Source organism: Oncorhynchus masou, chromosome 2 (genome assembly GCF_036934945.1).
Source record: "Oncorhynchus masou masou isolate Uvic2021 chromosome 2, UVic_Omas_1.1, whole genome shotgun sequence".
In the NCBI taxonomy this organism is placed as follows: domain Eukaryota; kingdom Metazoa; phylum Chordata; class Actinopteri; order Salmoniformes; family Salmonidae; genus Oncorhynchus; species Oncorhynchus masou.
This window is the reverse complement of record NC_088213.1, coordinates 4,239,061-4,266,609: the sequence shown is the minus strand read 5'-3', so window position 1 is coordinate 4,266,609 and position 27,549 is coordinate 4,239,061. Positions and strand designations below refer to the sequence as shown.

The window sequence follows — 27,549 nt, the reverse complement described above, 5'->3', positions numbered from 1 at the left end:
CACAGACCTCCCACCTCCACTACACAGACCTCCCACCTCCACTACACAGACCTCCCACCTCCACTACACAGACCTCCCACCTCCACTACACACAGACCTCCCACCTCCACTACACAGACCTCCCACCTCCACTACACAGACCTCCCACCTCCACTACACAGACCTCCCACCTCCACTACACAGACCTCCCACCTCCACCTCCACACACTACACAGACCTCCCACCTCCATCACACAGACCTCCCACCTCCACTACACAGACCTCCCACCTCCACTACACAGACCTCCCACCACCACTACACAGACCTCCCACCCACTACACAGACCTCCCACCTCCACTACAGACCTCCCACCTCCACTACACAGACCTCCCACCTCCACTACACAGACCTCCCACCTCCACTACACAGACCTCCCACCTCCACTACACAGACCTCCCACCTCCACTACACAGACCTCCCACCTCCACTACACAGACCTCCCACCTCCACTACACAGACCTCCCACCTCCACTACACAGACCTCCCACCTCCCACCTCCCACCTCCACTACACAGACCTCCCACCTCCACTACACAGACCTCCCACCTCCACTACACAGACCTCCCACCTCCACCACACAGACCTCCCACCTCCACTACACAGACCTCCCACCTCCACCTCCACACAGACCTCCCACCTCCACTACACAGACCTCCCACCTCCACTACACAGACCTCCCACCTCCACTACACAGACCTCCCACCCCCTCCACTCCACTACAGACCTCCCACCTCCACTACACAGACCTCCCACCTCCACACAGACCTCCCACCTCCACTACACAGACCTCCCACCTCCACTACACAGACCTCCCACCCCACCTCCACTACACAGACCTCCACTACACAGACCTCCCACCTCCACACAGACCTCCCACCTCCCACAGACCTCCCACCTCCACTACACACCTCCCAGACCTCCCACCTCCACTACACAGACCTCCCACCTCCACTACACAGACCTCCCACCTCCACTACACAGACCTCCCACCTCCACTACACAGACCTCCCACCTCCACTACACAGACCTCCCACCTCCACTACACAGACCTCCCACCTCCACTACCAGACCTCCCACCTCCACAGACCTCCCACCTCCACTACACAGACCTCCCACCTCCACTACACAGACCTCCCACCTCCACTACACAGACCTCCCACCTCCACTACACAGACCTCCCACCTCCACTACACAGACCTCCCACCTCCACTACACAGACCTCCCACCTCCACTCCACACAGACCTCCCACCTCCACTACACAGACCTCCCACCTCCACTACACAGACCTCCCACCTCCACTACACAGACCTCCCACCTCCACCACACAGACCTCCCACCTCCACTCCACACAGACCTCCCACCTCCCACACTACACAGACCTCCCACCTCCACTACACAGACCTCCCACACCACAGACCTCCCACCCCCACCACAACACAGACCACCCACCACCACTACACAGACCTCCCACCCCTCCACTACACAGACCTCCCACCTCCACTACACAGACCTCCCACCTCCACTACACAGACCTCCCACCTCCCACCTCCACTACACAGACCTCCCACCTCCACTACACAGACCTCCCACCTCCACTACACAGACCTCCCACCTCCACTACACAGACCTCCCACCTCCACCTCCACTACACAGACCTCCCACCTCCACTACACAGACCTCCCACCTCCACTCACAGACCTCCCACCCCCACCTCCCACACAGACCCACCTCCACTACACAGACCTCCCACCTCCACTACACAGACCTCCCACCTCCACTACACAGACCTCCCACCTCCACTACACAGACCTCCCACCTCCACTACACAGACCTCCCACCTCCACTACACAGACCTCCCACCTCCACTACACAGACCTCCCACCCTACACAGACCTCCCACCTCCACTACACAGACCTCCCACCCTCCACTACACAGACCTCCCACCTCCACCTCCACTACAGACCTCCCACCTCCACTACACAGACCTCCCACCTCCACTACACAGACCTCCCACCTCCACTACACAGACCTCCCACCTCCACTACACAGACCTCCCACCTCCACTACACAGACCTCCCACCTCCACTACACAGACCTCCCACCTCCACTACACAGACCTCCCACCTCCACTCACAGACCTCCCACCTCCACTACACAGACCTCCCACCTCCACTACACAGACCTCCCACCTCCACTACACAGACCTCCCACCTCCACTACACAGACCTCCCACCTCCACTACACAGACCTCCCACCTCCACACACAGACCTCCCACCTCCACTACACAGACCTCCCACCTCCACTACACAGACCTCCCACCTCCACTACACAGACCTCCCACCTCCACTACACACCCTCCACTACACAGACCTCCCACCTCCACTACACAGACCTCCCACCTCCACTACACAGACCTCCCACCTCCACTACACAGACCTCCCACCTCCACTACACAGACCTCCCACCTCCACTACACAGACCTCCCACCTCCACTACACAGACCTCCCACCTCCACTACACAGACCTCCCACCTCCACTACACAGACCTCCCACCTCCACTACACAGACCTCCCACCTCCACTACACAGACCTCCCACCTCCACTACACAGACCTCCCACCACCACTACACAGACCTCCCACCTCCACTACACAGACCTCCCACCTCCACCTCACAGACCTCCCACCTCCACTACACAGACCTCCCACCTCCACTACACAGACCTCCCACCTCCACCTCCCACACAGACCTCCCACCTCCACTACACAGACCTCCCACACCTCCACTCCACTACACAGACCTCCCACCTCCAACTCACAGACCTCCCACCTCCACTACACAGACCTCCCACCTCCACTACACAGACCTCCCACCTCCACTACACAGACCTCCCACCTCCACTACACAGACCTCCCACCTCCACTACACAGACCTCCCACCTCCACTACACAGACCTCCCACCTCCACTACACAGACCTCCCACCTCCACTACACAGACCTCCCACCTCCACTACACAGACCTCCCACCTCCACTACACAGACCTCCCACCCCCACTACACAGACCTCCCACCTCCACTACACAGACCTCCCACCTCCACTACACAGACCTCCCACCTCCACTACACAGACCTCCCACCTCCCACCTCCACTACACAGACCTCCCACCTCCACTACACAGACCTCCCACCTCCACCTCACAGACCTCCCAGACCTCCCCTCCACTACACAGACCTCCCACCTCCACTCCACACAGACCTCCCACCCCACTCCACTACACAGACCTCCCACCTCCACTACACAGACCTCCCACCTCCACACACAGACCTCCCACCCCCACTCCACCTCCACAGACCTCCCACCTCCACTACACAGACCTCCCACCTCCACAGACCTCCCACCTCCACTACACAGACCTCCCACCTCCACTACACAGACCTCCCACCTCCACTACACAGACCTCCCACCTCCACTACACAGACCTCCCACCTCCACTCCCACCTCCACTACACAGACCTCCCACCTCCACTACACAGACCTCCCACCTCCCACCTCCACTACACAGACCTCCCACCTCCACTACACAGACCTCCCACCTCCATCACACAGACCTCCCACCTCCACTACACAGACCTCCCACCTCCACTACACAGACCTCCCACCTCCACTACACAGACCTCCCACCTCCACTACACAGACCTCCCACCTCCACTACACAGACCTCCCACCTCCACTCACACAGACCTCCCACCTCCACTACACAGACCTCCCACCTCCACTACACAGACCTCCCACCCCACTCCCCACCTCCACTACAGACCTCCCACCTCCACTACACAGACCTCCCACCTCCACTACACAGACCTCCCACCTCCACTACACAGACCTCCCACCTCCACTACACAGACCTCCCACCTCCACTACACAGACCTCCCACCTCCACTACACAGACCTCCCACCCCACTACACCAGACCTCCCACCTCCACTACACAGACCTCCCACCTCCACTACACAGACCTCCCACCCCCACCACACAAACCTCCCACCCCCACCACACAAACCTCCCACCTCCACCTCCACTACACAGACCTCCCACCTCCACCACACAGACCTCCCACCTCCACCTCCACTACACAGACCTCCCACCTCCACTACACAGACCTCCACTACACAGACCTCCCACCTCCACCTCCACTACACAGACCTCCACCTCCACTACACAGACCTCCCACCTCCACTCCACACAGACCTCCCACCCCTCCACTACACAGACCTCCCACCTCCACTACACAGACCTCCCACCTCCACTACACAGACCTCCCACCTCCACTACACAGACCTCCCACCTCCACTACACAGACCTCCCACCTCCACTACACAGACCTCCCACCTCCACTACACAGACCTCCCACCTCCACTACACAGACCTCCCACCTCCACTACACAGACCTCCCACCTCCACTACACAGACTCCACTCCACACAGACCTCCCACCTCCACTACACAGACCTCCCACCTCCACTACACAGACCTCCCACCTCCACTACACAGACCTCCCACCTCCACTACACAGACCTCCCACCTCCCACCTCCCACCTCCACTACACAGACCTCCCACCTCCACTACACAGACCTCCCACCTCCACTACACAGACCTCCCACCTCCACTCCACACAGACCTCCCACCTCCACTACACAGACCTCCCACCTCCACACACAGACCTCCCACCTCCACTACACAGACCTCCCACCTCCACTACACAGACCTCCCACCTCCACCACAGACCTCCCACCTCCACTACACAGACCTCCCACCTCCACTACACAGACCTCCCACCTCCACCTACACAGACCTCCCACCTCCACAGACCTCCCCCACCTCCACTACACAGACCTCCCACCTCCACTACACAGACCTCCCACCTCCACTACACCTCCCACCTCCACCACACAGACCTCCCACCTCCACTACACAGACCTCCCACCTCCACTACACAGACCTCCCACCTCCACACAGACCTCCCACCTCCACTACACAGACCTCCCACCTCCACTACACAGACCTCCCACCTCCACTACACAGACCTCCCACCTCCACTACACAGACCTCCCACCTCCACCACAGACCTCCCACCTCCACTACACAGACCTCCCACCTCCACCCACTACACAGACCTCCCACCTCCACTACACAGACCTCCCACCTCCACCTCACAGACCTCCCACCTCCACTACACAGACCTCCCACCACCACCTCAACACAGACCACCCACCTCCACTACACAGACCTCCCACCTCCACAACACAGACCTCCCACCTCCACTACACAGACCTCCCACCTCCACTACACAGACCTCCCCCCTCCACTACACAGACCTCCCACCTCCACTACACAGACCTCCCACCTCCCCCCTCCACACAGACCTCCCACCTCCACTACACAGACCTCCCACCTCCACTACACAGACCTCCCACACACACAGACCTCCCACCTCCACTACACAGACCTCCCACCTCCACTACACAGACCTCCCACCTCCACAACACAGACCTCCCACCTCCACTACACAGACCTCCCACCTCCACTACCACAGACCTCCCACCTCCACTACACAGACCTCCCACCTCCACTACACAGACCTCCCACCTCCACTACACAGACCTCCCACCTCCACACACCTCCCACCTCCACTACACAGACCTCCCACCTCCACTACACAGACCTCCCACCTCCACTACACAGACCTCCCACCTCCACTACACAGACCTCCCACCTCCACTACACAGACCTCCCACCTCCACTACACAGACCTCCCACCTCCACTACACAGACCTCCCACCTCCACTACCTCCCACCTCCACACAGACCTCCCACCTCCACTACACAGACCTCCCACCTCCCACACAGACCTCCCACCTCCACTACACAGACCTCCCACCTCCACTACACAGACCTCCCACCTCCACTACACAGACCTCCCCCCTCCACTACACAGACCTCCCACCTCCACTACACAGACCTCCCACCTCCACTACACAGACCTCCCACCTCCACTACACAGACCTCCACTACACACAGACCTCCCACCTCCACTACACAGACCTCCCTCCACTACACAGACCTCCCACCTCCACCACACAAACCTCCCACCTCCACCTCCACTACACAGACCTCCCACCTCCACCACACAGACCTCCCACCTCCACTACACAGACCTCCCACCTCCACTACACAGACCTCCCACCTCCACTACACAGACCTCCCACCTCCACTACACAGACCTCCCACCTCCCACTACACAGACCTCCCACCTCCACTACACAGACCTCCCACCTCCACTACACAGACCTCCCACCTCCCACCTCCACTACACAGACCTCCCACCTCCACACTCCCACACAGACCTCCCACCCCACTCCACTCCCACCTCCACTACAGACCTCCCACCTCCACTACACAGACCTCCCACCTCCACTACAGACCTCCCACCTCCACTACACAGACCTCCCACCTCCACTACACAGACCTCCCACCTCCACACAGACCTCCCACCTCCACTACACAGACCTCCCACCTCCACTACACAGACCTCCCACCTCCACTACACAGACCTCCCACCTCCACCACACAGACCTCCCACCTCCACTACACAGACCTCCCACCTCCACTACACAGACCTCCCACCTCCAGACCTCCCACCTCCACAGACCTCCCACCTCCACTACACAGACCTCCCACCTCCTCCCACTACACAGACCTCCCACCTCCACTACACAGACCTCCCACCTCCACTACACAGACCTCCCACCTCCACTACACAGACCTCCCACCTCCACTACACAGACCTCCCACCTCCACTACACAGACCTCCCACCTCCACTACACAGACCTCCCACCTCCACTACACAGACCTCCCACCTCCACTACACAGACCTCCCACCTCCACTACACAGACCTCCCACCTCCACTACACAGACCTCCCACCTCCACTACACAGACCTCCCACCTCCACTACACAGACCTCCCACCTCCACTACACAGACCTCCCACCTCCACTACTCCCACCTCCACACAGACCTCCCACCTCCACTCACAGACCTCCCACCCCACTACACAGACCTCCCACCTCCACTACACAGACCTCCCCTCCACTACACCTCCACCTACACAGACCTCCCACCTCCACTACACAGACCTCCCACTCCACAGACCTCCCACCTCCACTACACAGACCTCCCACCTCCACTACACAGACCTCCCACCTCCACTACACAGACCTCCCACCTCCACTACACAGACCTCCCACCTCCACTACACAGACCTCCCACCTCCACTACACAGACCTCCCACCTCCACTACACAGACCTCCCACCTCCACTACACAGACCTCCCACCTCCACTACACAGACCTCCCACCTCCACTACACAGACCTCCCACCTCCACTACACAGACCTCCCACCTCCACTACACAGACCTCCCACCTCCACTACACAGACCTCCCACCTCCACTACACAGACCTCCCACCTCCACTACACAGACCTCCCACCACCACCACTACACAGACCTCCCACCCCCACTACACAGACCTCCCACCTCCACTACACAGACCTCCCACCTCCACTACACAGACCTCCCACCTCCACTACACAGACCTCCCACCTCCACTACACAGACCTCCCACCTCCACTACACAGACCTCCCACCTCCACTACACAGACCTCCCACCTCCACTACACAGACCTCCCACCTCCCACCTCCACACAGACCTCCCACCTCCACTACACAGACCTCCCACCTCCACTACACAGACCTCCCACCTCCACTACACAGACCTCCCACCTCCACTACACAGACCTCCCACCTCCACTACACAGACCTCCCACCTCCACTACACAGACCTCCCACCTCCACTACACAGACCTCCCACCTCCACTACACAGACCTCCCACCTCCACTACACAGACCTCCCACCTCCACTACACAGACCTCCCACCCCCACCACAGACCTCCCACCTCCACTACAGACCTCCCACCTCCACTACACAGACCTCCCACCTCCACTACACAGACCTCCCACCTCCACTACACAGACCCCACCCCACCTCCCACCTCCACTACAGACCTCCCACCTCCACTACACAGACCTCCCACCTCCACACACAGACCTCCCACCTCCACTACACAGACCTCCCACCTCCACTACACAGACCTCCCACCCCACTACACAGACCTCCACTCCACAGACCTCCCACCTCCACTACACAGACCTCCCACCTCCACACAGACCTCCCACCTCCACTACACAGACCTCCCACCTCCACCTCACAGACCTCCCACCCACTACACAGACCTCCACCTCCACACAGACCTCCCACCTCCACTACACAGACCTCCCACCTCCACTACACAGACCTCCCACCTCCACTACACAGACCTCCCACCTCCACAACACAGACCTCCCACCTCCACTACACAGACCTCCCACCTCCACTACACAGACCTCCCACCTCCACTACACAGACCTCCCACCTCCACTACACAGACCTCCCACCTCCCCCCTCCACTACACAGACCTCCCACCTCCACTACACAGACCTCCCACCTCCACCTCCACACAGACCTCCCACCCACTCCAGACCTCCCACCTCCACACACAGACCTCCCACCTCCCACCTCCACACAGACCTCCCACCTCCACTACACAGACCTCCCACCTCCACTACACAGACCTCCCACCTCCACTACACAGACCTCCCACCTCCACTACAGACCTCCCACCTCCACTACACAGACCTCCCACCTCCACTACACAGACCTCCCACCTCCACTACACAGACCTCCCACCTCCACTACACAGACCACCCACCTCCACAACACAGACCTCCCACCTCCACCACACATACCTCCCACCTCCACTACACAGACCTCCCACCTCCACTACACAGACCTCCCACCTCCACTACACAGACCTCCCACCTCCACTACACAGACCTCCCACCTCCACTACACAGACCTCCCACCTCCACTACACAGACCTCCCACCTCCACTACACAGACCTCCCACCCCCACTACACAGACCTCCCACCTCCACACACAGACCTCCCACCTCCACTACACAGACCTCCCACCTCCACCACACAGACCTCCCACCTCCACCACACAGACCTCCCACCTCCACCTCCACTACACAGACCTCCCACCTCCACTACACAGACCTCCACTACACAGACCTCCCACCCCCTCCACTACACAGACCTCCACCACACAGACCTCCCACCTCCACCTCCACCTCACAGACCTCCCACCCCCTCCACTACACAGACCTCCCACCTCCACCTCACAGACCTCCCACCTCCACTACACAGACCTCCCACCTCCACTACACAGACCTCCCACCTCCACTACACAGACCTCCCACCTCCACTACACAGACCTCCCACCTCCACTACACAGACCTCCCACCTCCACTACACAGACCTCCCACCTCCACTACACAGACCTCCCACCTCCACTACACAGACCTCCCACCTCCACTACACAGACCTCCCACCTCCATCACACAGACCTCCCACCTCCACTACACAGACCTCCCACCTCCACTACACAGACCTCCCACCTCCACTACACAGACCTCCCACCTCCACTACACAGACCTCCCACCTCCACTACACAGACCTCCCACCTCCACTCCCCACAGACCTCCCACCTCCACTACACAGACCTCCCACCTCCACTACACAGACCTCCACCTCCACCCCCACCTCCACTCCACACCTCCACCTCCACTACACAGACCTCCCACCTCCACTCCCACCTCCACTACACAGACCTCCCACCTCCACTACACAGACCTCCCACCAGACCTCCCACTCCACACAGACCTCCCACCAGACCTCCACCTCCACACAGACCTCCCACCTCCACCACACAGACCTCCCACCTCCACCACACAGACCTCCCACCTCCACTACACAGACCTCCCACCTCCACTACACAGACCTCCCACCTCCACTACACAGACCTCCCACCTCCACTACACAGACCTCCCACCTCCACTACACAGACCTCCCACCTCCACTACACAGACCTCCCACCTCCACCTCACAGACCTCCCACCTCCACTACACAGACCCCACCTCCACACACAGACCTCCCACCTCCACACACAGACCTCCCACCTCCACTACACAGACCTCCCACCTCCACTACACAGACCTCCCACCTCCACTCCCACACAGACCTCCCACCTCCACTACACAGACCTCCCACCTCCACTACACAGACCTCCCACCTCCACTACACAGACCTCCCACCTCCACACAGACCTCCCACCTCCACTACACAGACCTCCCACCTCCACCACAGACCTCCCACCTCCACTACACAGACCTCCCACCTCCACCTCCACAGACCTCCCACCTCCCACCTCCCACCTCCACTAGACCTCCCACCTCCACTACACAGACCTCCCACCTCCACTACACAGACCTCCCACCTCCACTCACAGACCTCCCACCTCCACCACACAGACCTCCCACCTCCACTACACAGACCTCCCACCTCCACCACACAGACCTCCCACCTCCACTACACAGACCTCCCACCTCCACCTCACAGACCTCCCACCTCCACTACACAGACCTCCCACCTCCACTACACAGACCTCCCACCTCCACTACACAGACCTCCCACCTCCACTACACAGACCTCCCACCTCCACTACACAGACCTCCCACCACCTCCACTACACAGACCTCCCACCCCCACTACACAGACCTCCCACCTCCACTACACAGACCTCCCACCTCCACTACACAGACCTCCCACCTCCATCACACAGACCTCCCACCTCCACTACACAGACCTCCCACCTCCACTACACAGACCTCCCACCTCCACTACACAGACCTCCCACCTCCACTACACAGACCTCCCACCTCCACTACACAGACCTCCCACCTCCACTACACAGACCTCCCACCTCCACTACACAGACCTCCCCTCACCCTCCACTACACAGACCTCCCACCTCCACCTCCACACAGACCTCCCACCTCCACTACACAGACCTCCCACCTCCACTACACAGACCTCCCACCTCCACTACACAGACCTCCCACCTCCACTACACAGACCTCCCACCTCCACTACACAGACCTCCCACCTCCACTACACAGACCTCCCACCTCCACTACAGACACCTCCACTACACAGACCTCCCACCTCCACTACACAGACCTCCACACCAGACCTCCACTACACAGACCTCCCACCTCCACTACACAGACCTCCCACCTCCCACCTCCACTACACAGACCTCCCACCTCCACTACACAGACCTCCCACCTCCACACAGACCTCCCACCTCCACTACCAGACCTCCCACCTCCACTACACAGACCTCCCACCCCCACTACACAGACCTCCCACCTCCACTACACAGACCTCCCACCTCCACTACACAGACCTCCCACCTCCACTACACAGACCTCCCACCTCCACTACACAGACCTCCCACCTCCACCTCCACTACACAGACCTCCCACCCACTACACAGACCTCCCACTCCACACAGACCTCCCACCCCACTACACAGACCTCCCACCTCCACTACACAGACCTCCCACCTCCAGACCTCCCACCACACAGACCTCCCACCTCCACTACACAGACCTCCCACCTCCACTACACAGACCTCCCACCTCACAGACCTCCCACCTCCACTACACAGACCTCCCACCTCCACTACACAGACCTCCCCCCTCCACTACACAGACCTCCCACCTCCACTCACAGACCTCCCCCCTCCACCACACAGACCTCCCACCTCCACTACACAGACCTCCCACCACCTCCATCACACAGACCTCCCACCTCCACTACACAGACCTCCCACCTCCACTACACAGACCTCCCACCTCCACTACACAGACCTCCCACCTCCACTACACAGACCTCCCACCCCCTCCACTACACAGACCTCCCACCTCCACTACACAGACCTCCCACCTCCACTACACAGACCTCCCACCCCCTCCACTACACAGACCTCCCACCTCCACTACACAGACCTCCCCCTCCACTACACAGACCTCCCACCCCCTCCACTACACAGACCTCCCACCTCCACTACACAGACCTCCCACCTCCACTACACAGACCTCCCACCTCCACTACACAGACCTCCCACCTCCACTACACAGACCTCCCACCCCTCCACTACACAGACCTCCCACCTCCACTACACAGACCTCCCCCCTCCACTACACAGACCTCCCACCTCCACTACACAGACCTCCCCCCTCCACTACACAGACCTCCCACCCCCTCCACTACACAGACCTCCCACCTCCACTACACAGACCTCCCACCTCCACTACACAGACCTCCCACCTCCACTACACAGACCTCCCACCCCCTCCACTACACAGACCTCCCACCTCCACTACACAGACCTCCCACCTCCACTACACAGACCTCCCACCTCCACTACACAGACCTCCCACCTCCATCACTCTGGTAGTTGACGCTCAGAGGACTAAACACCAACTAATAAAAGGTTTCAACCCAAAACACCTTCCTTTAACTATTCAGTAAAAGAGTTTTCCATAACGAGACCAAACACTCAGCAATTCTAGTTAAAGGTCACAACATCACAAAAAAAGATTTCTGAACATTGAATAGTTACAGTGTGTGTGTGTGTGTGTGTGTGTGTCTCTCACCGTTGACCTGCCAGATGTTGACTAGTTTCTCCATGGCAGTGTGTGTGTGTGTGTGTGTGTGTGTGTGTGTGTGTGTGTGTGTGTGTGTGTGTGTGTGTGTGTGTGTGTGTGTCTCTCACCGTTGACCTGCCAGATGTTGACTAGTTTCTCCATGGCAGTGTGTGTGTGTGTGTGTGTGTGTGTGTGTGTGTGTGTGTGTGTGTGTCTCTCACCGTTGACCTGCCAGATGTTGACTAGTTTCTCCATGGCAGTGTGTGTGTGTGTGTGTGTGTGTGTGTGTGTGTGTGTCTCTGCGTGTCTCTGTGTGTGTGTGTGTGTGTGTGTGTGTGTGTGTGTGTGTGTGTGTGTGTGTGTGTGTGTGTGTCTCTCTCACCGTTGACCTGCCAGATGTTGACTAGTTTCTCCATGGCAGTGTGTGTGTGTGTGTGTGTGTGTGTGTGTGTGTGTGTGTCTCTCACCGTTGACCTGCCAGATGTTGACTAGTTTCTCCATGGCAGTGTGTGTGTGTGTGTGTGTGTGTGTGTCTCTCTCACCGTTGACCTGCCAGATGTTGACTAGTTTCCCCATGGCAGTGTGTGTGTGTGTGTGTGTGTGTCTCACCGTTGACCTGCCAGATGTTGACTAGTTTCTCCATGGCAGTGTGTGTGTGTGTGTGTGTGTGTCTCACCGTTGACCTGCCAGATGTTGACTAGTTTCTCCATGGCAGTGTGTGTGTGTGTGTGTGTGTGTCTCTCTCACCGTTGACCTGCCAGATGTTGACTAGTTTCTCCATGGCAGCTGCCAGGTATTTCCCCGTAAGGCTCCAGACCAGAGGAGACAGACTGGGGTCGCCTGGGGAACCAAGACACTGCCCACCCTCCTCTGGAGAACCAGCACTGTGGACACACACACACACACACACACACACACACACACACACACACACACACACACACACACACACACACACACACACACACACACACAGAGACACGCAGAGAGACACACACACACACACACACACACACACACAGAGACACACAGAGAGAGAGAGACACACACACACACACACACACACACACAGAGACACGCAGAGAGACACACACACACAGAGACACAGAGAGAGACACACAGAGAGAGACACACACACACACACACACACACACACACACACACACACACACACACAGAGACACGCAGAGAGACACACACACACACACACACACACACACACACACACACACACAGAGACACACAGAGAGAGAGACACACACACAGAGACACGCAGAGAGACACACACACACACACACACACACACACACACACACACACACACACACACACACACACACACACACACACACACACAGAGAGACACACACACACACACACAGAGACACAGAGAGAGACACACAGAGAGAGACACACACACACACACACACACACACACACACACACACACACACACACACACACACACACACACACACACACACACACACACACAGAGACACGCAGAGAGACACACACACACACACAGAGACACGCAGAGAGACACACACACACACACACACACAGAGACACAGAGAGAGACACACAGAGAGAGACACACACAGAGACACACAGAGACATACAGAGAGGGACACACACACACACATATACACAGAGAGACACACAGAGACACACACAGAGAGAGACACACAGAGAGACACAGAGAGAGACACACAGAGACACACAGAGACACACAGAGGCATACAGAGAGAGACACACAGAGAGACACACAGAGACATACACACAGAGAGGCACAGAGAGAGACACACAGAGAGAGACACACAGAGAGAGACACAGAGACACACAGAGAGACACACAGAGAGACACAGAGAGAGAGACACAGAGAGAGACACACAGAGAGACACACAGAGAGACACAGAGAGAGAGACACAGAGAGAGAGACACAGAGAGACACACAGAGAGAGACACACAGAGAGAGACACACAGAGACACACAGAGAGACACACAGAGAGACACACAGAGAGACACAGAGAGATACACACAGAGAGAGAGACACAGAGAGAGACACACAGAGGGAGACACACAGAGAGACACACAGAGAGACACACAGAGAGACACAGAGAGATACACACAGAGAGAGAGACATTAACATTTTAGTAATTTATCAGAAGCTCTTATTCAGTGACTTACAGTCAGTGTATTAGATAGCTCAGTGAGACAACCTCCTATCACAGTCACAGTAAGTAGAGACGTCTGTAGTAGACTGAGAGGGTTAGGGAAGTCTGTCTCCAGAGGTCAGAGGTGAGAGGTGCTGCTTACGTCCTGTTGAAGACGCAGGTCAGTTGGAGGGTGTACTGGTTGTGAGTAACGCTCCACACCCGGACTGTTCCATCGTTACCGCTGGTGGCCAGCAGGCCTTTCCTACTGCACCAACCACACGTGATCACCTGGAGGAAACACACCACGTTTCACACAGCGTAATGAAGCCTCCATAACCCTTCATACGGTCTACCCTAACCCTCTACCCTAACCCCTCTACCCTAACCCCTCTACCCTAACCCTCTACCCTAACCCTCTACCCTAACCCTCTACCCTAACCCATACTCACCCTAACCCTCTACCCTAACCCCTCTACCCTAACCCCTCTACCCTAACCCTCTACCCTAACCCTCTACCCTAACCCTCTACCCTAACCCATACTCACCCTAACCCTCTACCCTAACCCCTCTACCCTAACCCCTCTACCCTAACCCTCTACCCTAACCCTCTACCCTAACCCCTACTCACCCTAACCCTCTACCCTAACCCTCTACCCTAACCCTCTACCCTAACCCTCTACCCTAACCCCTACTCACCCTAACCCTCTACCCTAACCCCTACTCACCCTAACCCTCTACCCTAACCCCTCCAGTACTCACCCTAACCCTCTACCCTAACCCTCACCCCTCCAGTACTCGCCCTGCTCACCCTAACCCTCTACCCTAACCCCTCCAGTACTCACCCTAACCCTCTACCCTAACCCTCACCCCTCCAGTACTCACCCTGCTCACCCTAACCCTCTACCCGAACCCCTCCAGTACTCACCCTAACCCCTCCTCACCATAACCCCTCCAGTACTCACCGTAACCCTCTACCCTAACCCCTCCAGTACTCACCCTAACCCTCTACCCTAACCCCTCCAGTACTCACAATAACCCTCTACCCTAACCCATCCACCCTAACCCTCTACCCTAACCCTCCACCCTAACCCTCTACCCTAACCCTCCACCCTAACCCTCTACCCTAACCCCTACTCACCCTAACCCTCTACCCTAACCCCTCCAGTACTCACCCTAACCCCTACTCACCATAACCCCTCCAGTACTCACCCTAACCCTCTACCATAACCCCTCCACCCTAACCCTCTACCCTAACCCTCTACCCTAACCCCTCCAGTACTCACCCTGCTCTGGTGAGCCTCCAACTTCACAGAAGAGCACTTGCGCAGGTCACCCGCCATGTCGGCAAAGGTTTGCGGCCGGCTCTGGTTGTCTCTGTCGTGAGCGGCCAGCGTGCGGACCAGCTGCTGAGCGGCCCACTGCCGGTGTCCCGAGGACAGACGAGAAGACAGGCAGCAAGCAGCCAGCGCGTTGGCCAGCTCCAGAGGTCCTACAGCAGTGGGATGATAGGAAGGATGGGTATACAAATGTGCAATTAAACCTGCTGGAACGAAAACAAAAGGGGGTGGAAGAAGGAATGGTGAGTGATTTTATTTGGGGGGGGGGGGGATGAGAGGATGTTAATTATAACATAACATAATGAATGGTCCAAAACACTACGGTGATAATGGCAACTAGCACGGGCACTGTGGAGGCTAGCACAAACTGCTAACAACAGCTAGTAGCTACATGTCTGTATGTACTGTCATCCCGGGCAGACAATCTAAAAATAAGAGGCGACTACAAATCTATAATCACTGCCCCCCCCCCCCTTTCAACTATTTCTTAACTTAAACATTCAAAATGAGCGGAGAAATATCTGTTTTCATCCCATAATGCAATTTTACAAACAAAACGGACAGAGTCAGTTACAAAAACTGAATTATGACAACGCCGCATAATGACGTGTGACGGCATCGCAATGTCTAGAAATCTCCGAGGACCACAGAGGCCGACTCCAGGTCTCACCAACCTCTCTTCTCCGCGTCAGTCTTGTCATAGTTGGGTCTGAGCCGGGCCCCTTTATCAGCGAGCAGGGCCACGAGGGCCTGGGTGACCACGAAATTGGGTGACGTCACAAGCTTGTTCTCCTCGGCCACGCCCCTCAGGAAGCTGGGGAGGAACTTCCTCTGGACGGGGTCGTCTACCGTGGTCAGGTTCATCCCCGTTGCCGCCGAGATCAGGTTCTAGAGACGGGTAGATATACAGGTTCTAGGTCAGTCAGAGGAACCCTAACACGCTAGATCAGGTTCTAGAGACAAATAGATATACCGTTTCTAGAGACAGATAGATATACAGATTCCAGAGACAGATAGATATACTGGTTCTAGAGACAGATAGACATACAGGTTCTAGAGACAGATAGATATACTGGTTCTAGAGACAGATAGATATACTGGTTCTACAGACAGATATACTGGTTCTAGAGACAGATAGATATACAGGTTCTAGAGACAGATAGATATACTGGTTCTAGAGACAGATATACAGGTTCTAGAGACAGATATACTGGTTCTAGAGACAGATAGACATACAGGTTCTAGAGACAGATAGATATACTGGTTCTAGAGACAGATATACTGGTTCTAGAGACAGATAGATATACAGGTTCTGGATCAGTCAGAGGGACACTAACACGCTAGATCAGGTTCTCGAGACAGATAGATATACAGGTTCTAGAGACAGATAGATATACTGTTTCTAGAGACAGATAGATATACGGTTCTAGAGACAGATAGATATACAGGTTCTAGAGACAGATATACTGGTTCTAGAGACAGATATATTTACTGGTTCTAGAGACAGATAGATATACAGGTTCAAGAGACAGATAGATATACAGGTTCTAGATCAGTCAGAGGAACCCTAACACGCTAGATCAGGTTCTAGAGACAGATAGATATACCGGTTCTAGAGACAGATAGATATACAGGTTCTAGAGACAGATAAACATACAGGTTCTAGAGACAGATAGATATACAGGTTCTAGAGACATATATACTGGTTCTAGAGTCAGGCAGATATACAGGTTCTAGAGACAGATAGATATACAGGTTCTAGAGACAGATATACTGGTTCTAGAGACAGATATATTTACTGGTTCTAGAGACAGATAGATATACAGGTTCAAGAGACAGATAGATATACAGGTTCTAGATCAGTCAGAGGAACCCTAACACGCTAGATCAGGTTCTAGAGACAGATAGATATACCGGTTCTAGAGACAGATAGATATACAGGTTCTAGAGACAGATAAACATACAGGTTCTAGAGACAGATAGATATACAGGTTCTAGAGACATATATACTGGTTCTAGAGTCAGGCAGATATACAGGTTCTAGAGACAGATAGATATACAGGTTCTAGATCAGTCAGAGGAACCCTAACACGCTAGATCAGGTTCTAGAGACAGATAGATATACAGGTTCTAGACACAGATAGATATACTGGTTCTAGAGACAGATATACTGGTTCTAGAGACAGATAGATATACAGGTTCTAGAGACAGATAGATATACAGGTTCTAGAGACAGATATACTGGTTCTAGAGACAGATAGATATACAGTATACAATAAAATGTGAGTTGTATAGGTCAAGTTAAGTATTGCATAAGTGTGTTGCTGAACTAAGGTTGTGTTGACTTGAACTTCCTGTCTTTTTGAAAGTCGTTGAGTGCAGTAGAGAACTGGTCACTTCCTGTTTCTCTTCCAGTCTATTATCTTCGTGTGAGTCTGAGTTGTGTATCTGTTGTTACCTGTGTGCAGAGCTGGACCAGCAGCTTGGCAGCGTTGGGGCTGTTGGAGGCCAGACAACCCACAGCCGTACTGAGATAGGCCAGACAGGAGATGGGTTTGCTGGCCTTGGTGGCCCCGCGGGGCCGCTCTGAGGCCCCTGATCCAGATGTGGGGCTGGTGGAGAGGCCGGCTCGCCCCGCTGCAGCCAGACACATCAGTCTGACCAGGGTCCTGATGTCTGTCAGACCCAGAGAATCCAACCCTGCTGCCAGGCTGCAGCTAGAACCACTGAGAGAGAGGGAAAGGGGGAGAGAGAAGGGATGGAGGGAGAGAGAGGAGGGGAGAAAGAGGGGAGGGAGAGAGATAAAGGGGGAGAGAGGGAGAGAGAGGAGGGGAGGGAGAGCGAGGAGGGTAGGGAGAGAGAGAGGGAGGGAGAGAGGAGGGGGGAGGGAGAGAGAGGAGGGGAGGGAGAGAGAGAGAGGGGGAGGGGAGAGAGGAGGGGAGGGAGAGAGGAGGGGGGAGAGAGGAGGGAGGGGGGGAGAGAGGAGGGAGAGAAGGAGGGGGAGGGAGAGAGAGGAGGGGGAGGGAGAGAGAGAGGGGAGGGGAGGGAGAGGAGGGAGAGAGGAGGGGAGGGAGAGAGGAGGAGGGGAGGGAGAGAGGAAGGGGAGGGAGAGAGAGGAGGGGAGGGAGAGAGAGAGGGGAGGGAGAGAGAGGAGGGAGAGGGGAGAGAGAGGAGGGGAGGGGGAGAGAGGGAGGGGAGGGAGAGAGAGGAGGGGAGGGAGAGAGGAGGGAGAGAGAGGAGGGGAGGGAGAGAGAGGAGGGGAGGGAGAGAGAGGAGGGAGAGAGAGAGAGGGGGGAGAGAGAGAGGGGGATGGAGAGAGAGGAGGAGAGAGGAGGAGGAGAGGAGGGGAGGGAGAGAGAGGAGGGAGGGAGAGAGAGAGGAGGGAGGGAGAGAGGAGGAGAGAGAGGAGGGGAGGGAGAGAGAGGAGGGAGAGAGAGGAGGGAGAGAGAGGAGGGAGAGAGAGGGAGGGGAGGGAGAGAGAGGGAGGGGAGAGAGAGGGGAGGGAGAGAGAGGAGGGGAGGGGGAGAGAGGAGGGGAGGGAGAGAGAGAGGGGAGGGAGAGAGAGAGGGGAGGGAGAGAGAGAGGGGAGGGAGAGAGAGGGGAGGGGAGGGAGAGAGGAGGGGAGGGAGAGAGAGAGGGGAGGGAGAGAGAGAGAGGGAGGGAGAGAGAGGGAGGGAGAGAGAGGAGGAGGAGAGAGAGAGAGGAGGGGGGAGGGAGAGAGAGGAGGGAGAGAGGAGGAGGGGAGGGAGAGAGAGAGAGGGGAGAGGGAGAGGGAGAGAGAGGAGGGGAGGGAGAGGAGGAGGGAGAGAGAGAGGGAGGGAGGGAGAGAGAGAGGGGGAGGGAGAGAGAGAGGGGGAGGGAGAGAGAGAGAGGGGAGGGAGAGAGAGAGGGAGAGAGAGAGGGAGAGAGGGGAGGGGAGGGAGAGAGGGGAGGGAGAGAGAGGAGGGAGAGAGAGAGGGGAGGGAGAGAGAGGAGGGAGAGAGAGGAGGGGAGGGAGAGAGAGGAGGGGAGGGAGAGAGAGGAGGGGAGGGAGAGAAGGCCATACTCATAAACATATAGTAGTTGCAATGCAGTTCACCCTTATACACTGACACCAACTAAACACAGTGGAACATGAGATCAATGGAGAGAGATCGAGACTGAGAGAAACACCAACAAGACAGAGAGAGACAGACGGGACGGAAAGACACCAGGGAGACAGAGAGACAGCCAGAGACAAAGAGAGACAGAGAGAACAGAGAGGGAGAGAGAGAGAGACAAAGAGAGACAGAGAGAACAGAGAGAGAGAGAGAGACGGAAAGACACAAGGGAGACAGAGAGACAGCCAGAGACAAAGAGAGACAGAGAGAACAGAGAGGGAGAGAGAGAGAGAGAGACAAAGAGAGACAGAGAGAACAGAGAGAGAGAGAGAGAGAGAGACGGAAAGACACAAGGGAGACAGAGAGACAGCCAGAGACAAAGAGAGACAGAGAGAACAGAGAGGGAGAGAGAGACGGAAAGACACCAGGGAGACAGAGAGACAACCAGAGACAAAGAGAGACAGAGAGAACAGAGAGGGAGAGAGAGAGAGACAAAGAGAGACAGAGAGAACAGAGAGAGAGAGAGACGGAAAGACACCAGGGAGACAGAGAGACAGCCAGAGACAAAGAGAGACAGAGAGAACAGAGAGGGAGAGAGAGAGAGACAAAGAGAGACAGAGAGAACAGAGAGAGAGAGAGAGAGAGACGGAAAGACACAAGGGAGACAGAGAGACAGCCAGAGACAAAGAGAGACAGAGAGAGAAAGAGAGAGAGACAAAGACCAACACATTATCCAGTCCTACACACAGTCCTACACCTAGTCTACACACAGTCCTACACCTAGTCTACACACAGTCCTACACCTAGTCTAAACACAGTCCTACACCTAGCCTACACACAGTCCTACACCTAGTCTACACACAGTCCTACACCTAGTCTACACACAGTCCTACACCTAGTCTACACACAGTCCTACACCTAGCCTACACACAGTCCTACACCTAGCCTACGCACAGTCCTACACCTAGTCTAAACAGTCCTACACCTAGCCTACACACAGTCCTACACCTAGTCTACGCACAGTCCTACACCTAGTCTAAACACAGTCCTACACCTAGTCTACACACAGTCCTACACCTAGCCTACACACAGTCCTACACCTAGTCTAAACACAGTCCCACACCTAGCCTACACACAGTCCTACACCTAGTCTACGCACAGTCCTACACCTAGTCTAAACACAGTCCTACACCTAGTCTACACACAGTCCTACCACTAGTCTACACCTAGGCTACAACCAGTCCTACACCTAGTCTACACAGTCCTACACCTAGGCTACAACTAGTCCTACACCTAGTCTACACACAGTCCTACACCTAGTCTACACACAGTCCTACACCTAGTCTACACACAGTCCTACACCTAGTCTACACACAGTCCTACACATAGTCTACACACAGTCCTACACACGGTCCTACACACAGTCCTACACCTAGTCTACACACAGTCCTACACATAGTCTACACATAGTCCTACACACAGTCCTACACCTAGTCTACACACAGTCCTACACATAGTCTACACACAGTCCTACACACAGTCCTACACCTAGTCTACAACCAGTCCTACACATAGTCTACACAGTCCTACACCTAGTCTACACAGTCCTACACCTAGTCTACAACCAGTCCTACACCTAGTCTAAACACAGTCCTACACCTAGCCTACAACCAGTCCTACACCTAGTCTAAACACAGTCTACACCTAGTCTACACACAGTCTACACCTAGTCTACACACAGTCCTACACACATTCTACACCTAGTCTACACAGTCCTACACCTAGTCTACACACAGTCCTACACACATTCTACACCTAGTCTACACAGTCCTACACCTCGTATACACACAGTCCTACACCTAGTCTACACAGCCCTACACCTAGTCTACACAGTCCTACACCTAGTCTACACCTAGTCTACACCTAGTCTACACAGTCCTACACCTAGTCTACACAGTCCTACACCTAGCCTACGCACAGTCCTACACCTAGCATACGCACAGTCCTACACCTAGTCTAAACACAGTCCTACACCTAGCCTACACACAGTCCTACACCTAGTCTACACACAGTCCTACACCTAGTCTAAACACAGTCCTACACCTAGTCTACACACAGTCCTACACCTAGCCTACACACAGTCCTACACCTAGTCTAAACACAGTCCTACACCTAGCCTACACACAGTCCTACACCTAGTCTACGCACAGTCCTACACCTAGTCTAAACACAGTCCTACACCTAGTCTACACACAGTCCTACCACTAGTCTACACCTAGGCTACAACCAGTCCTACACCTAGTCTACACAGTCCTACACCTAGGCTACAACTAGTCCTACACCTAGTCTACACACAGTCCTACACCTAGTCTACACACAGTCCTACACCTAGTCTACACACAGTCCTACACATAGTCTACACACAGTCCTACACATAGTCTACACACAGTCCTACACACGGTCCTACACACAGTCCTACACCTAGTCTACACACAGTCCTACACATAGTCTACACATAGTCCTACACACAGTCCTACACCTAGTCTACACACAGTCCTACACACAGTCCTACACCTAGTCTACAACCAGTCCTACACCTAGTCTACACAGTCCTACACCTAGTCTAAACACAGTCCTACACCTAGCCTACAACCAGTCCTACACCTAGTCTAAACACAGTCTACACCTAGTCTACACACAGTCTACACCTAGTCTACACACAGTCCTACACACATTCTACACCTAGTCTACACAGTCCTACACCTAGTCTACACACACTCCTACACACATTCTACACCTAGTCTACACAGTCCTACACCTAGTCTACACCTAGTCTACACCTAGTCTACACCTAGTCTACACAGTCCTACACCTAGTCTACACAGTCCTACACCTAGTCTACACATAGGTCTACACCTCGTCTACACCTAGTCTATACCTAGTCTACACCTAGTCTATATCTAGTCTACACCTAGTCTACACATAGGTCTACACCTCGTCTATACCTAGTCTACACCTAGTCTATATCTAGTCTACATCTAGTCTACACCTAGTCTATACCTAGTCTACACCTAGCCTACACCTAGCCTACACCTAGTCTACACCTAGTCTATACCTAGTCTATACCTAGTCTACACCTAGTCTATACCTAGTCTATAACTAGTCTACACCTAGTCTACACCTAGTCTATACCTAGTCTACACCTAGCCTACACCTAGCCTACACCTAGTCTACACCTAGTCTATACCTAGTCTACACCTAGTCTATACCTAGCCTACACCTAGCCTACACCTAGCCTATACCTAGTCTACACCTAGTCTACACCTAGTCTACACCTAGTCTACACCTCGTCTACACCTAGTCTACACCTAGCCTACACCTAGCCTACACCTAGTCTACACCTAGTCTACACCTAGTCTACACCTAGCCTACACCTAGCCTACACCTAGTCTACACCTAGTCTATACCTAGCCTACACCTAGTCTACACCTAGTCTACACCTAGCCTACACCTAGCCTACACCTAGTCTATACCTAGTCTACACCTAGCCTACACCTAGTCTATACCTAGTCTACACCTAGCCTACACCTAGTCTACACCTAGCCTACACCTAGTCTATACCTAGTCTACACCTAGCCTACACCTAGTCTACACCTAGTCTACACCTAGCCTACACCTAGTCTACACCTAGTCTATACCTAGTCTACACCTAGCCTACACCTAGCCTACACCTAACCTACACCTAGCCTACACCTAGTCCACAGACAGACCCACCTGACAGAGAGTAGAGACAGGGCTCTCATCACCATGGTCCTGGCCAGGAGGACCTGCGCTGCAGAGGTCACTCTCCTCAGAGCCATGACCCTGTCGTGGGGGTTCTCCAGCGCTGCGGCCTGCTCCCCCAGAGTCACCCTGCCCGAGGAGCTGTTCTCCACCGCGCCCTGGTAGCCTGGGAAACACACGCAGACACGTGATGAAGCTGACGCACAATGTAGAATTACAGAGAGGACCAGACACATCTCACCCACATTACAGAGAGGACCAGACACACCTGAACCACCCACATTACAGAGAGGACCAGACACATCTGAACCACCCACATTACAGAGAGGACCAGACACATCTCACCCACATTACAGAGAGGACCAGACACATCTCACCCACATTACAGAGAGGACCAGACACATCTGAACCACCCACATTACAGAGAGGACCAGACACATCTCACCCACATTACAGAGAGGACCAGACACATCTGAACAACCCACATTACAGAGAGGACCAGACACATCTCACCCACATTACAGAGAGGACCAGACACATCTGAACAACCCACATTACAGAGAGGACCAGACACATCTGAACCACCCACATTACAGAGAGGACCAGACACATCTGAACGACCCACATTACAGAGAGGACCAGACACATCTGAACCACCCACATTACAGAGAGGACCAGACACTTCTCACCCACATTACAGAGAGGACCAGACACATCTGAACCACCCACATTACAGAGAGGACCAGACACATCTGAACCACCCACATTACAGAGAGGACCAGACACATCTCACCCACATTACAGAGAGGACCAGACACATCTGAACCACCCACATTACAGAGAGGACCAGACACATCTCACCCACATTACAGAGAGGACCAGACACATCTCACCCACATTACAGAGAGGACCAGACACATCTCACCCACATTACAGAGAGGACCAGACACATCTGAACCACCCACATTACAGAGAGGACCAGACACATCTCACCCACATTACAGAGAGGACCAGACACATCTCACCCACATTACAGAGAGGACCAGACACTTCTCACCCACATTACAGAGAGGACCAGACACATCTCACCCACATTACAGAGAGGACCAGACACATCTCACCCACATTACAGAGAGGACCAGACACTTCTCACCCACATTACAGAGAGGACCAGACACAACCACCCACATTACAGAGAGGACCAGACACATCTCACCCACATTACAGAGAGGACCAGACACATCTCACCCACATTACAGAGAGGACCATACTCATCTGAACCACCCACATTACAGAGAGGACCAGACACATCTCACCCACATTACAGAGAGGACCAGACACATCTGAACCACCCACATTACAGAGAGGACCAGACACATCTGAACCACCCACATTACAGAGAGGACCAGACACATCTGAACCACCCACATTACAGAGAGGACCAGACACATCTCACCCACATTACAGAGAGGACCAGACACATCTGAACCACCCACATTACAGAGAGGACCAGACACATCTGAACCACCCACATTACAGAGAGGACCAGACACATCTCACCCACATTACAGAGAGGACCAGACACTTCTCACCCACATTACAGAGAGGACCAGACACAACCACCCACATTACAGAGAGGACCAGACACATCTCACCCACATTACAGAGAGGACCAGACACATCTCACCCACATTACAGAGAGGACCATACTCATCTGAACCACCCACATTACAGAGAGGACCAGACACATCTCACCCACATTACAGAGAGGACCAGACACATCTGAACCACCCACATTACAGAGAGGACCAGACACATCTGAACCACCCACATTACAGAGAGGACCAGACACATCTGAACCACCCACATTACAGAGAGGACCAGACACATCTCACCCACATTACAGAGAGGACCAGACACATCTCACCCACATTACAGAGAGGACCAGACACATCTCACCCACATTACAGAGAGGACCAGACACATCTGAACCACCCACATTACAGAGAGGACCAGACACATCTCACCCACATTACAGAGAGGACCAGACACATCTGAACCACCCACATTACAGAGAGGACCAGACACATTTGAACCACATTACAGAGAGGACCAGACACATCTCACCCACATTACAGAGAGGACCAGACACATCTCACCCACATTACAGAGAGGACCAGACACATCTCACCCACATTACAGAGAGGACCAGACACATCTCACCCACATTACAGAGAGGACCAGACACATCTCACCCACATTACAGAGAGGACCAGACACATCTCACCCACATTACAGAGAGGACCAGACACATCTGAACCACATTACAGAGAGGACCAGACACATCTCACCCACATTACAGAGAGGACCAGACACATCTCACCCACATTACAGAGAGGACCAGACACATCTGAACCACCCACATTACAGAGAGGACCAGACACATCTCACCCACATTACAGAGAGGACCAGACACATCTGAACCACCCACATTACAGAGAGGACCAGACACATCTGAACCACCCACATTACAGAGAGGACCAGACACATCTCACCCACATTACAGAGAGGACCAGACACATCTGAACCACCCACATTACAGAGAGGACCAGACACATCTGAACCACCCACATTACAGAGAGGACCAGACACATCTCACCCACATTACAGAGAGGACCAGACACATCTGAACCACATTACAGAGAGGACCAGACACATCTCACCCACATTACAGAGAGGACCAGACACATCTCACCCACATTACAGAGAGGACCAGACACATCTCACCCACATTACAGAGAGGACCAGACACATCTCACCCACATTACAGAGAGGACCAGACACATCTCACCCACATTACAGAGAGGACCAGACACATCTCACCCACATTACAGAGAGGACCAGACACATCTGAACCACCCACATTACAGAGAGGACCAGACACATCTGAACCACCCACATTACAGAGAGGACCAGACACATCTCACCCACATTACAGAGAGGACCAGACACATCTCACCCACATTACAGAGAGGACCAGACACATCTCACCCACATTACAGAGAGGACCAGACACATCTGAACCACCCACATTACAGAGAGGACCAGACACATCTCACCCACATTACAGAGAGGACCAGACACTTCTCACCCACATTACAGAGAGGACCAGACACATCTCACCCACATTACAGAGAGGACCAGACACATCTGAACCACCCACATTACAGAGAGGACCAGACACATCTCACCCACATTACAGAGAGGACCAGACACTTCTCACCCACATTACAGAGAGGACCAGACACATCTGAACCACCCACATTACAGAGAGGACCAGACATATCTCACCCACATTACAGAGAGGACCAGACACATCTGAACCACCCACATTACAGAGAGGACCAGACACATCTCACCCACATTACAGAGA

General features: G+C 54.8%; 1 protein-coding gene across 1 annotated transcript in view; it reads right to left on the bottom strand.

The window, feature by feature from the left end:
- Positions 1–27,549, bottom strand: part of herc1 (HECT and RLD domain containing E3 ubiquitin protein ligase family member 1) — a 273,217-nt gene that overhangs the window by 82,319 nt on the left and 163,349 nt on the right. The window contains exons 50-55 of the mRNA XM_064983713.1: positions 24,108–24,282; positions 18,713–18,980; positions 16,929–17,142; positions 16,201–16,406; positions 15,078–15,205; positions 13,506–13,642 (exon numbers count right to left, since the gene is read on the bottom strand). Of these exons, the coding sequence (XP_064839785.1) occupies positions 13,506–13,642; positions 15,078–15,205; positions 16,201–16,406; positions 16,929–17,142; positions 18,713–18,980; positions 24,108–24,282 (1,128 nt within the window). The remainder of the gene's footprint in view (positions 1–13,505; positions 13,643–15,077; positions 15,206–16,200; positions 16,407–16,928; positions 17,143–18,712; positions 18,981–24,107; positions 24,283–27,549) is intronic.